This window comes from Pteropus alecto, unplaced genomic scaffold, assembly GCF_000325575.1.
Source record: "Pteropus alecto unplaced genomic scaffold, ASM32557v1 scaffold13, whole genome shotgun sequence".
Classification (NCBI taxonomy): domain Eukaryota; kingdom Metazoa; phylum Chordata; class Mammalia; order Chiroptera; family Pteropodidae; genus Pteropus; species Pteropus alecto.
In genome coordinates, this window is record NW_006434373.1 from 10,265,288 (window position 1) to 10,279,457 (window position 14,170).

Below are 14,170 nucleotides of genomic sequence, written 5' to 3' on the forward strand. Positions count from 1 at the left end.
TAAGATATTTTTACTGACTGTAGAGCTGTGTCTCCACTATCATCCTCACTTTTTAGCTAACTTACTACTACTCAGACATCAAGTATCACTTAGATATCACTTCCACTGGAAAATGTGCCATGATGCCCCTTGATGCCCCTCCTACATGGGCCCATGCACTCCGAGCTTAGCATCATTAAAATGTACTAAATTGTCGGTGAACTTGCAGGTCTTCCTAAGGGAACTTGAAGATATTTGAAATCAGGGTCTGCAGTTTGTTATTCTTTGTCAAACAAGTGGGCTGGAATTCCAAAACTTGTCTTCCAACAGCTTCAGATGCACACTCTCCACTCTGCTCTCATATTCTGGAGATGGAATTTATAAAATGTTGAATAAAACAAAACTTGTTAAAGGCAAATACCTGATACCAGATGATTACTTGAGAAATACATTTTAACACATTAGTTTCTCTCTAATGAAAAGGATGACTCAAGAACAAGACATAAGGAAAACCATTCCTTAAGTACTGCATACAATGTTTTAAATTTTTTTATTTTTCAATTACAATTTATACCCAATATTTATTAGTTTCAAGTGTAGAGTATAATGGTTAGACATTTATATAACTTACAAAGTGATTCCCCTGATAAGTCTAGTACCCATCCTACACAACACATAGAACACAGTTATTACAACATTACTGCACATGTTTGAAAAGTGTGGTAAATCATTTCCATATAGCATTCTAAATATTCAAATGGGAAAAAAAGTTTTAAAGAGAAATATAACAAACTGAAACCATATTAACTCAAGTTGGAGATGAAAATTACCTGGGCCAGGGAAAGCAGAATTATAGTTATCAAGAAAAATTATTTAATCTTAGGAATTGCACAGGCTATTTTTTTTAACCCATGGATTTAAAAAGGGTAGAATTAGCTATATACATTCTTCCAATACAAAAGTATTGCTAATGTAGTTGCTAGAACCACAAGGTATTCCAAAAATTTACACTTTATTTGCATCGGCAAACCTCTATCTGCATAAATATCCTCAATAGTAATCTTTTACTTAAATCTAAACTACAAAATGTGAAACTCAGTGTAGTTCCAAATGAATGTGGAATTAGTACGTAAGAAATCTAAATCATAACCAAATCTTATTTTAAATTATGCACAGCCTCTTACATTAGAAATAATTAAAAGCAAACTAAAAATAAAACTAGTATTAAAACTTAGAGAAAAAGGCATTCCTTAAAAACATTTTTAAATGCTTATCTGAAAACAATAACCTGCAGGTTCATTGTGGCTATACAAATTAATGCAGATAATAGGTGCTGAGAACTGTATGTACACCATAGTTAAAGTTAACAAAGATAATAAGAACCTATCATTATGTGAGAGTATAACAGGATCTTAAAAGTCACCTAAAACATACAAAGAGACAAAATTGAAAAGATAAATGAATGTATTTTCTTCTACTTTCTATTTTTCCCTATTTTCCAAATTAACAGAGTTGCAAATTCAAATATACATTTGTCGAATGCAGCCTCCCTGAAAAGACAAAATAACCAAGCTTATTATCTACTACAGTAGAGGACACCATCATTGGGAGGCAATCTTAGAGCATCAACTGAAATCTGTTCAAGACATGCTAAAAGCCACAGTTCAAGATCTCATATTCAAAAAACTGCAGTGCTCCTCTGATGCCTACCTGAGCCCCATACTCAGAGACCCTCCCAACTACAAGGGTCAGAAAAGTATCACACTGGGGAAAGCTCCAATTTCCTTTTCAGGAGCTTTAGGAATGAGGAACCCTTTAATTTTCTGATCAGATTTGAAAATGTTTACTATTGGAAGAAACTTTGCTGATTACTATCAAAACCTTCTCAATTAATAACAAAATATCCTCAACATTTTTTGTTGTAAGTCCATATGGCAAAATTTATATGGAAGAAGACAGGCATAGGACCTAGAAGTTCACCCTGGAGCTGGCTCTAGGAGCCAGTGAGCTCAGAAGGTTTCAACAGATTAAATTTGCTTTGAAACTCTTATCAAAACCTTGAGAACTTTCCCCTGTCCTGACTCATTTTGTTCATGGGATTCTGGGTCTGGGCGAGATCTCCCCTCCAAATCTTAAACCACCAAGGCACTGCACATTGTCAGGTCTGTAATTAGGGCCAAGACATGAAGGTCGAGGGTCCAAGACATGAAGTATACAAACAATATATTTCATATGCCATTACAAGAGCCTCCAGTTTGTCTCAGATTAAGTCTATGTTCTCAGTCAAGACTTCTTCTTCAATATATTAAATCTGTAACTCAAATTCATGTTCTTTCTTAATGTCATAATTTCACCAAGGATTATTTGGAATTACAGTAGACTTTTGTAAGATTTTGATATCAATGGTTCATGAGAGGCACCTTAGGGGGAAAAAAGAAGCAAAATCTCCAATACTTTATGTATTCTGTAATTTTTAATTAACATGAGGAAGCTTCCAAAAAAAATTGATTCCAAAATTATTTCCTTACAAAATTCAGAGATGACACAGTTCATAGGGAAGAGGAAAGGCATAGAAAAAGCCAAATGAAAAATATGAAAAACTTCAAATTCCCTCAGACCTGATTGTCTTTATCTTGCTATTCCTTTCTCTCCATCTTATGCGCCTCCATTCCCCGCTGCCCTGCTCTTTCTTCCTCTGACCTGCTCCCCTTCTCTTCTGGCTAGCCAGAAACCCTCAAAGCAATATTATCTTTTAAATTTTAGCCCATTAGACCAGGGCAAACAACTATGGCTGAATTATTGGTCTTATTCTGAACTGAGAGTCATTACCAAAGACTTTCCAAATACACTTGAAAACTATATGATTTTATTAAGTGACGTCACCCCAATAATTTTATTTTTAAAAAACTTTCCAAAGCTTATACTAAACAGAAATTTATAGAGAAATTGAGACTATTATAGGGATGTATATTCTAGGGTCCCCAGATTTATATTAATTGATTCATATTGCTCGTAAAAACCTCAGATAGAAAATACTGGATTAAAGGGGAGAATAGGAAGATCCTGAGAGTGGCTTGAGACCCTAATTATATAGGAAACCAGAGGTTTGAAAAAACTAAGTGATGGGAGGCTACCACCAAAATCTTTATGAAGAGAGATTGCACTCTACTAGAGTACGTGCTAGCAAAATCTACTGGAGACTTCAGAGACGGGCTCTTCAATGCTTTTAGATAGCATTTAGGAGTACACCCTGAAGGATTTATGACCCCAACTCTCTCCTCACCTTTTGTGAACAGTATTAAGCCAGAAACAGTCAATTTTACAAACAAGCAAAAACTAGATGGGGAAATAGCCACATTATCAGATCTTCAAATCCATACTATACATTTTGAAACAGCCTGAACACAAACACAGAACAAGATCCAGAAAAAAAACTGATGGCCTTATAGATAAAATTAGATGCTCCCACTCCAGAAATTAAATATCAGTCTTTTGATTAAGACAACTAGATATTGTAAACAGAAATGACAATGGAAAACAACTGTTCTGTATTAGCCAAGAAAATGAAAGAAAACATAATAGGCAATACTCCAACAGCTAATCAAGTACCCATTTCCCAATTTTAGCCATCAACTCAAAAGGAGAAATGTCACTAATTATTACTGATAAAGGTGGAAGACTATTAATCTGCCATTGTTACACAAGATCTCTGAGTCAACTAAGTACTCAGATAATGGGTATCTCTAATATCTTCACATTTCTTATGTCTCAGCTTACAGTCACCTTTAGACCTTTACTCAAGGAACATTCCTTCTTCCCATGAGACACTACACCAACTGACTTCATAAGAAAGAATCTACTGTACAAAGGGAATTTCCAAATCGAATGCTCTCCTAATGACTTCTTTCTTAAACTCCTGAGGACTCTGCTATTCTTCATCAAGACAGAATTAATTTAGACTCGGATTCATCATTTTCCTTGTGACTAAATCAAGCCCAAATTGAAGATCTCAAAAAGGCCAGATTTTTTTTTTTTTTTTACAATAGTTAGGCATTTATATAATTTATAAAGTGATCCCCCAATGACTCTAGCACCCATCTGGCACTACACACAACTATTACAATAATATTGACTAGCGATCCATTCAAACCACTACCAAAACTTGCACAACTCTGTAAAATGAGAAAGTAAAGGACTAAAACCCAATGGTTGATAGCTTCATAAAGATTTGTCATACTCTGCTCAGGGTGTTTCAATGCTGTAATCAAGGTGTGGGCCACAACGCATTTTCATTTGGAAGCTAAACTGGGGACAATCCAAGCTCCTTGAGATGGTTGGCTAAATGACTCAGGGACCCACCTTTTTTGCTAGTTCTCAGATGGAGATCAGACACTTAAATCCTTAGAAATTGCCTGCAATCCATTGCCATATGGGCTTCCTCAATATGAATGCTTACTTCATCAAGAACCATCCAGCAATCAGAACCTGTTCTCTAGTCTCCTAAGGTAGAGTCTTATATGAAGAAACAATCACAGGAGTGAAACCCAATCACTTTGCCCTCTAATGTAATTGAATGAAGTAATATCTCATCGCCTTTGCCATAAAATGTAACCTAATTAAGGGAGTGACATGCCACCATCCTTTGCCATATTCTATTAGTCAGAAAAGCAAATCACAGGTTCTACCCAAATTGAAGAGGAGAGGATTACACAAAGGCTTGGATGCCTGGCAGTTCCTCAAAAAGTTAAACACATAATCATCATATGACCCAGCAATTCTATTCCTGTATACAGGCGTATCTTGTTTTATCACACTTTGCTTTATTCTGCTTCACAGATGTATTTTTTACAAATTGAAGGCGAGACCCTCCACCAAAAAGATTACAGCAAAAAGATTACAACTCAGTTTACTGCAATACTCGCTTTACTGCAGTGGTCTAGAACCGAATCCACAATATCTCTAAGGTATGCCTGTACATAACCAAAAGAACTTAAAATAGGTATTTAAACAAATACTTGTGCATGTATGTTCATAGCAGCACCATTCAAAATCACCAAAAGATAAAAATAACTAAAATGTCTATCAACTAATAAACAAATTTTTAAAAAGTGATATAGTCATACTATGGAATATTATTCAGCCATAAAAAGGAATGAAATACTGATACATGCTACATGAATCCTATATTCTGCTTAGTTTACTGTTAACCCAAAGTCCTTATTTTCAAATATTTGCAGTTATAAAATTTCTATTTAACTTTTTTATAGATTCAAATTCCCTGAAGTTCTTTATATGCTTACCTCATTTCTCCGCATTTTCCTCAAATTTCTTTAACATATTAATTATAGTTATTTTACAGTTCTCATCGGCCAACTCCAATATCTAGAGCAATGTGGATCTATTTCTATTATGTTTTACTTTTTCTCTTGCTTTTCAGTTATGTGTTCCTTTCCTTTGCTGTGTCTAATAAATGTTTACCAAATGATAATGTATATTATCTAGAACATTATTCATCCAACAAGTATTTAATGAGCACTGACTATGTGCCAGGCACCACATGCAAGTGATACTGTAATAAACAGAGTACAATCCCTGCCAGAAAGGAGCTTTCAAGCCAGCGCAGGGAGTAGAAATTTAGCCCATCATTAAAAGGGCCAAAAGGCCTTATAAAGTCTGAGCTCTCTACTAGCCATCTTACCTCTGTTACATCTTACCTGTTACATATGACTTTTCTCTCTCTTGATGACTCCAGCCACATGATTCCTTGTTTTTTCAACATCGAGTACACTTCGACATCTTTGCACTTGTTATTCTTTCTGCCTACTGTGCTTTGCTCTTCTCCCTGATAGCCACATGACTTGTCCTATCACCTCTTTAGATAGCTTGCTAAACCTATTTAAAATTAAGAATGGACCACGCCCTCCAGCATTCCCTGTCTTATGTTCTACCATAGCATTTACTATATATTATTGTCTGTCTCCTTCTTCTATAGTGCATTTACTATATATTATTGTCTGTCTCCTCCTCCTTCTAAGCTCCATGAGTGCAGTATTTTTTATCTGTTTTGTTCACTACTATATCCATAGCACTTAGAACAATGCTGAACAAATAGTACATATTTTTTAAGTATTTACTGAAGAAATGAATGATTTAAAATATGATGAGTAAAGTGCCGGATATTAAGGGAAAATACAGCAGAGGGCCTAATTTAATCTAGACAGGCAAGGAATGTCTCTGTGAGGAATGGATGTTTAAGCCAAAACCTAAACAAAAAGTAAGATACAATCAGAAATGAAGACTAAAGCAGAATCGACACACATGACAGAATTAAGTACGCAAGTTTCAAGAATCTGAAAGATGTCATATATAGTTGGTACATACAGTGAAAAGGGTAAACTGGCATAATAGCAGTTTAAAGAGAGAAATAAAGTCCAGCTATTTAAAAGATTTAAATGAGTAGCCATTCAAGAGTTTTTAAATACAGGCATATGATCAAATCCGGATTTCTGAAAAATCATTCAAGCTGCAGTGTCAAAAATTGATTGGACAAAACCACAACTGGCTACAAGAAGACCAATTAGGTTTATGAAGTAATTGAGTGTAGATGATGGTAGCTGGAACTTGGTGTTATCATGAGAAAAGTAAATGGATCAAAAAGAAATTTAATTAAATTTTCTGTTGTGGTATTTATCAAGAATTACTCCAAACTTTTAGCTTGAGAAACAACGTAGAAAACACCACCACTTTCTCAGGCAGAAAAAATGAAGGATAAAATGTTTATAGCAAGAATCAGCAAATTTTTTCTGAACGGGTCAGGTAGTATATATTTCAGATTTTGTGGGTCATATGGTCTCTGTCACAATTACTAAACTCAGCTATCATTATAGCGGAAAAGCAGCCATAGACAATATGTAAAGTAATGAGCATAACTGTGTTCCAATAAAACTTTATTTACAAAAACAGATGCATGGAGCCATAGTTTGCCAATCTTTGGTTAAAGAGAAAATGATGAATTAATCTTTGACTTGTTACTTTGAAGATGCCTTCGGGGCATCCAGCAGAGCTGTTTAAGAAGCAACTGGACACCTGAAAATTATATAATTGTATTAACCAATGTTACCCCAATAAGCTTAATTTTTAAAAAGTTTAAAAAATAAAATAACGAAATAATATAAAAATAAAAAAAGCAACTGGATATGCAGTTCTGAAGTTCAGAAGAAATGTCTAGAACAGATATATAGGTTTGAGATTGGAAGGCATAAAAATAGGTAAGACTGCCCAGAGTGAGTCTGTACAATGAGAAAATATTCTACTCAGAATCCAGAATAAAACCAATATTTAAGAAGCAAAGATAGAATAACTAGCATGAGAACTTAGAAAGAACATGAAAACAAGTCAAAATATAAAACAAAACTAGAACTGAGCAATGTGCCAGAAGTGAGTATTTCCAGAAGGAAGGGGTGACCAAGAGGCTCAAAATGCCTCAAAGAGATTGAGATAATACTAAGATTAAAAATTATACACTGTATTTAGTGAGAGGGAGAGGTTGTTGGTAGCCTTTGCAAGAGAAATTTAAGTGGGAATGAGAAAGAAGCCAGACTTTGGTATATTAAAGATTAAGTGAAAAGTGTGGAAATGAGAGAGAATGAGGACAATTCTAAGATGTGTGGCTGTGAAAGGGAAGAGAGAACTAAGATGGCAGCTGGGGAGTGAAAAGGAGTCACTGTGCTCTATGAAGAGGAAGAACATATTTCTTTCCACTAAACTGGAAACACCGTGATATGAGGGATCATAGGTATCTCATTTATCACCACATTCTTCCCACTTAGCCCAGGGATTAGTACATCTGTTGAGTGAGCGAGCATTTTTAATAGCAATGGTAATGGAAAGGATCTGAAAGACAAGGAGACTTTTAAGATACAAAGAGAGAAAAGATAGCCATTGAAGACTGTAGTCCCTAAAGTCTATAAAGGGTATATCTGGAGGATAAGAGGAAGAACTAGCTTTAGAGAGGATGGGGAACACCTCTTCCTCGTAAGAAAAAAAAAAAATAGAGGACAATAGTTTAAGGTAAATATGGGCAAGAAGATGAAAATATTGTTAACCAGGGCGCAAGAACTATCCTGTGATGCATCAAATGATCCTGCACAAAGAATTGCCAGCCCAAACGGTAACAATAAGAAACACTGAGATAAAGAATTCTTGCAGACTAATTCAAATCACAAAGTTAAAGTCTACATAGGAACTCTCTTCTAATGAGAAAAAAATAATTTTTCTAAGGAGGGTAGGAGGGGATGAGACACACACTCCAAATTCTGCAATTCTTCTTTAGAAGCCTTCGGCTGCAGAAGCTGCTTGATGGTTAAGGAGTAATGTTTGGGATATATAGTCATCCATAGCTATACCACTTTCCATCAGAAAAATATTTACATTTTATGCGTATGGACAGAAGCTCAATATAAACAGAGATCATAATGTTTCAAACATTAAATATATGTCACCATTAAATAAAATCCAGAGCTCTACCAGCATATTTTTAACTCACCGAGATTTTTCCTGTGAAAATAAATATGAGCCAATACCAATCATTAAATGCTTAAGAACTTTCTTGTTCTTTTTAACTTATGCCATTTAAAATAATCCAAAAGTAAACAATATTGATTTTTTTAACCTACACATGTATGTTTTAAAAGCAATAATTGCATTTTATCTTACATTTTTTTACAAAATGTTTGACCTGGGGACATGCACTATAAAGATAAGAGTAAAACAGTTTCTCACCTTGACTACTCCATCAAAGCCAGGAATTGTGTTAACCTTTGCTTTCTTAGCTAATAATTTGCTTTCAATCTTGTCACCCATGGCTTGAATAGCATATATGTCAGGTCCAATGAAAATGACATCTTCTGCTGCCTGTGGAGAAATACAAGTAGAAAATTATAACAAAAACATTATGGTGCTTAATATAGAGTCATAATTTTATAAAAAGAAAAGCCCACACATATACTTACCAATTATTTACGTGCCAAAAATAACTTATAAGTAGGCATTTGAGCCAATACATTAAAATATATAATACTGTATTGCTTATAGTAAATGTGCGTAAAGATATGTGAAACAAAATTGGGTCAAAGGAAAATAAAAGTAAAAAACTCCTGCTTGATATTAACAGTATTCTTTGGAAAAGCAACTTCTATGGTGTTATATTTATATACTGTATCCTGCCACCCAATCTAAATAGTAAGTTCACTTTTAAAATGCCTTATAAATCTTTGTATTCTCAATACTCTACAGTACAGTGCCTAGATCTACACAAATGTCCATATTTATTGACTACCAACTCTATGCCAGGCTTTGAACTAAATGTAGGGGATAACATGGATGAAAACCACAGGATATCAACTAATTCAAGAAAATATGAAAGATCACTCAGAGAATAAGAAAGATACCTCAGAGAAACAGACAAAATTAAGTAGACTATATGACTATAACAAATGAGTCAAGAATACAGTAGAAATTTACCAGGTAAAGTTATGATTTCAATAACAACTGCTCTGTCTAAAGAACATTTGGTTCCTCAGCAATGGATCCACCACTACCTGTTTGTTATTAAAAAAAAAAATGCTAATGAAGAAAATATTAACTAGTTGCAAAACAACATATTATGTAGTTTGTGCCACCATACGGACTGATCTAGAAAAGTAAAGGAGGAGTTTGTTGAGGTTAAACATGAGGTCACTGGGTGAAGAACTGAGGTTAAAGATGAAGAAGGAAAATCCAGACTGTATGCTGTGCATCATCAGAGTAAGGTGCCTAATTGTTCATTCTCCTATAACCTTAGTTCAGTATAAAGAATAAATTGTGTATTTTATGTCTCATTTTCTACCTCTTTCTTGGCATTGCTGCCTGAAGGAATCTTGGCTTGGGAAAGGAGCTTCATTCTCCTGATGAGAATATTACCCAGAGAACCTTTTGCAGTGTGTTGGATTGCTCTTGCGGCCATTATGGCCCAGGAGGACTAAACCCACCCAGAGGAGGAAATGGAAGTAGAACAGAGAATCGACAAAGAATATATGAGGAGATAAATATTTGAGAGATAAGAGGATGATTGCATCTTAGCACATGCTGAGTTGAGAGGCCTGTGAGATAGTCAAGTGCCCGTGTTCAGGAGGCAGATAGAGCAATCTAGAAATTATAAGTCCAGGCTAAGATAAGGTTTCTTAAAGCCATCAAATATAGGAGAGAATTAAAAGTTGTAGCTGAAATCATTAAGAAAAAAAAAATGTATAGAAAAGCCAGTGCCTTTAAATTGAGGATGTATTCTTTCCCTCCTGTCCAAAAGCAAGACGGAAGAATGGGACATATTAAAATTCTGAGCATAAAACATCCTTTTCTTTGTGTGACAATGGGGATAATAACCACCTTGCAAGTTTGATTGAAAGACTGAATAAAATAATAATGTAAAACACCAAGCTGAGTGCTACAACTGTTAGTTCTTGTCCCTTATCCAGAAGTCTGGTAAAAAGAGAACACTAGAATAATAAGACGGCTAGGTCAATAAGACCCCAAAATACATTAAAGGAACCCAAATACCTACAATTACCAGTGCTACAAATGGTAGAACGCTAGATAAGAAATCTCTTCAGCCATAACAGATGCTCATAAAGTACCTCCCCACCAAATGTCTGTATGTAGTCTTAATAGTAGAATCTATTTTTTTAAATCTTATTAAAACACCTGAAATGTAAAATACATGAAAAGTGGAGCCGCTCTGTGAGAGAGAGAGTGGTGGTAGTCCTGCACCTCCCCACATTCTATGTCTCCAGCTGGATGAGCCAGTCATTTTGAACCGCAGCAATAATCATATTCATTTTTTTTTTTTTATCCCAAACCTACAACTCACTAAACACTAAGTTAAATCAAGAGAAAACAATCATGTTTCAACTATCAATTGTCTTTCCTTATTCTCATTTTACTTGCTAAGATGCAGGAATTTTTTATTATAAATGCTGTTTTAAAAACCACTATGCCAGACAGATGTAATCAAGTATTCAGAATAACTATAACTGACAAAGAGTTGAAGAAATAACAAATGAGAACATCCAAAGAACATTATGATTATACAGTAAAACTTTTGATTAACAAGAGCCCAATGACCAGAAACCACTGATTGACCAGATTTTTCTCATGCATTCTAATTGGAAGAAAATTACTCACCCGAAAATGCAAAATTATCAGAAAAAAAAGCTCACATTAAGTATTTAGTAACTATTCTTTTTCCCATTCAACACACACACACACACAAAAAATAGCCAGTAGTATGCCAGGTAATTACTTGAATAGATGTTGCAATGAAATAACTTCTTTTATATCCATATGCTTTGGTAGTATTCCCTGGGTTAGCCTTTAAATATAACTAAAGCAAAATAAGAAAGCAACATCCAAGCTGCTGACTCCCATAATTCTTTGACCAAGAAGGCAAGGATGAAGTCAGGGTAATTGCAAAGTGATGGAGCAAGTTTCAAAAGTCCTGAGTTCTTGACCAGATTCATTTGTGTGATTTAAATAATTAGGACAGAATTTATTCACTAGTGATATTTTGCTATTCTTCCATTAACCCTGTATCTTTTGTCATCCATTTAATTATCCATTTCCCTTAAGCACCAGTAAGCCTTTTTGACATGCCATAGCAATAAAATTTACTTCTAAAAATATGCTTTTTTAAAAGTCTTTATAAATTTACCATGAATGATAAATACAATGTTTGAATGAAGATAAATGCCTTAGGTTCATGAAAAACATGGCATGTTTTCACTGAAAAACAATTTAATAATGATACATAGGAAATAAATTATGAAAAGCTGAAATCACTACTTTATATTACAAATGGACAGAAATAATTGTCATCTGTAAAAATCGAAATGTATGATACATAATTTATTCTTAGAAATACCAAAACATAGTAAATTGCTATACTATGAATTCATATTTTTTATAAAAGTATATACTTTAGGCTCACCAAGAATTACTACTTGGATAACTGTAAAACCAGGGTCAGACAGGAGACACAATCATGGAAAACCTGCCCAAAGGACCCAGATTCTGGACTTCAATATACTCCCTGCTAAAAGAAAAAAAGGTTTCTGGTAGAAAAGGCCAGTTCCAGGATTGCTGCAGCACGTGAAATAAAAAAACTGAGTCAGTGAGGAAGCTTTAAAAATAGTTATCTCAAAAGCACATAGTTGCAGTCTACGGCCATGCCACCCTGAACTGCCCCATCCTGTCTGATCTTGGAAGCTAAGCAGGGTCGGGCCAGGTTAGTACTTGGATGGGAGACCACCTAGGAAGAACAGGTGCTGTAGGTATAAAAAATAAAAAAAAATAAGGGATTGTAAGCTGACAAGGTCCTTGCAATCTGTGAGGTCAACCAAGGGTTGACTCTCCTAAAAAAAAAAAAAAGGCACATAGTTGCAGATAGATAGAGCTACCCATTGAATATGGTCATAACAATATGAGCATCAAAATGAATAATAGATTACAAGGTTAATTCATCTTTTCAAGACCTCAGAATAAATCTTTTCTTGCTTTCTCTATTCAAGTATTTGAACTTCTTGGACATGTACCACTGATTTTAAAATACATATACCTTTTAAAAGCAGTACAGAAGAAAACAAATTTCATACATAAAACTAAAGTATCAAGGTAAAATCCCATACAATGTTTTTTAAGAAGAAAATTACTAGAATAACATCCATGGAGGGTGGAAATAAGCACAAGAGAAGACATGCTAACACAACAGATCAAAACTGTTACTTGTTTCAAAACAAGCTGAAAGACATTTTTAAATGATAGAAAACATGAAATAACATAAATCAGAATTAGAAATGCTTAGAAATGAGATGACAGACTTCAGGATAGAATTAGAAATGGAAAAGAAAATCATTTCAAAAATAAAGACAAAACTAGAGATACTACAATAAGAGTGAATAGAGAAAACAGATAATGCCTCACAAGAAATAGAAAAAGGAAAAAACTTAAAAATTTTTTAAATTAAAAAAATGAAGAAATTTTTAAAAGATGCAAGGTAAAGACCATCCAACATACATATAAGAGGAATCTTTGAAGAAAACTGAAGAAAAATAATAAAACCTACAATTCAAGAAAACTTCCTGGTCAGATGCAAGGCATGGGGCTATGCTGAGGAGGTGGTGCTGAGGAGCCAATGTGAGCTCCGAACTCCAATCCAAGACTGTCCAGGGAGGCGCAGTGCTGTGGGTACCCACACCAGAGCATCCCCAGAACAGAAGCAGACACCATAACCCCTGTCCACAGAGCCCAGCTGAGCCGACCACAGCATTGTCTACGCAGCCCAAGTGGCTGAAGGAGGAAAACAAACAGCTCTTCGTCAAGGCTGGCAGTGATGGTAAAAGCCTAGGAAACTGCCCCTTTTCCCAGGCACTCTTCATGATTCTTTAGCTCAAAGAAGTTGTATTTAGTGTTGCTACCATGGACCTGAAAAGAAAGCCTGTAGATCTGCAGAGCTTGACTACTGGGACCCACCCATCATTTATAACTTACAACGATGAAGTCAAAACGGATGTAAATAAGACTGAAGAATTTCTTGAAGGAGGCATATGCCCTCCCAAGTACTTAAAAGCTTTCATCAAAATACTCAGAATTGAATAATGCTGGAATGGACATCTTTGCCAAATTTTCTGCATATATTAAGAATTCAAGACCAGAGGCTAATGAAGCATTGGAGAGGGACCTCTTGAAAACACTACAGAAACTGGATAAATATCTGATTTCTCCCCTCCCTGATGAAATTGCTGAGAATAGTATGGGAAATGCTATTAGTTTTCCACACGTAAATTTCTGAATGGTAATGAAATGACATGGCTAATTGCACCTTGCTGCCCAAACTGCACATTGTCAAGGTGGTGGCCAAAAAATATCACAACTTTGATATTCCAAAAGCATGACTGGCATCTGTAGATACTTAACTAATGCTTATAGTAGGGATGAGTTCACAAATACAAAGTCCCAGTGATAAGGAGGTTGAAATAGCGTATAGTGATGTAACCAAGACTTACCAAGTAAAATAGCACTTATGAGAAAGATATCTAAGAATATGCTTTTCCTAACAGACTGCTCCTCCTCCTATAAAGTAGAAATTTTATTTTGCATGAAC

The 14,170-nt window shown here is 34.9% G+C and overlaps 1 protein-coding gene and 2 pseudogenes across 2 annotated transcripts in view; 2 read left to right on the forward strand and 1 right to left on the reverse strand.

The window, feature by feature from the left end:
* PCCA (propionyl-CoA carboxylase subunit alpha) overlaps window positions 1-14,170 on the reverse strand; it is a 337,827-nt gene that overhangs the window by 235,072 nt on the left and 88,585 nt on the right. For both annotated transcript variants that reach the window (XM_015587373.2, XM_015587371.2), the window contains exon 7: window positions 8,761-8,892. In XM_015587373.2, the coding sequence (XP_015442859.1) occupies window positions 8,761-8,892 (132 nt within the window). The remainder of the gene's footprint in view (window positions 1-8,760; window positions 8,893-14,170) is intronic.
* On the forward strand, window positions 9,709-14,084 carry LOC102895833 (annotated as a pseudogene).
* Window positions 12,227-12,344, forward strand: LOC112477813 (annotated as a pseudogene).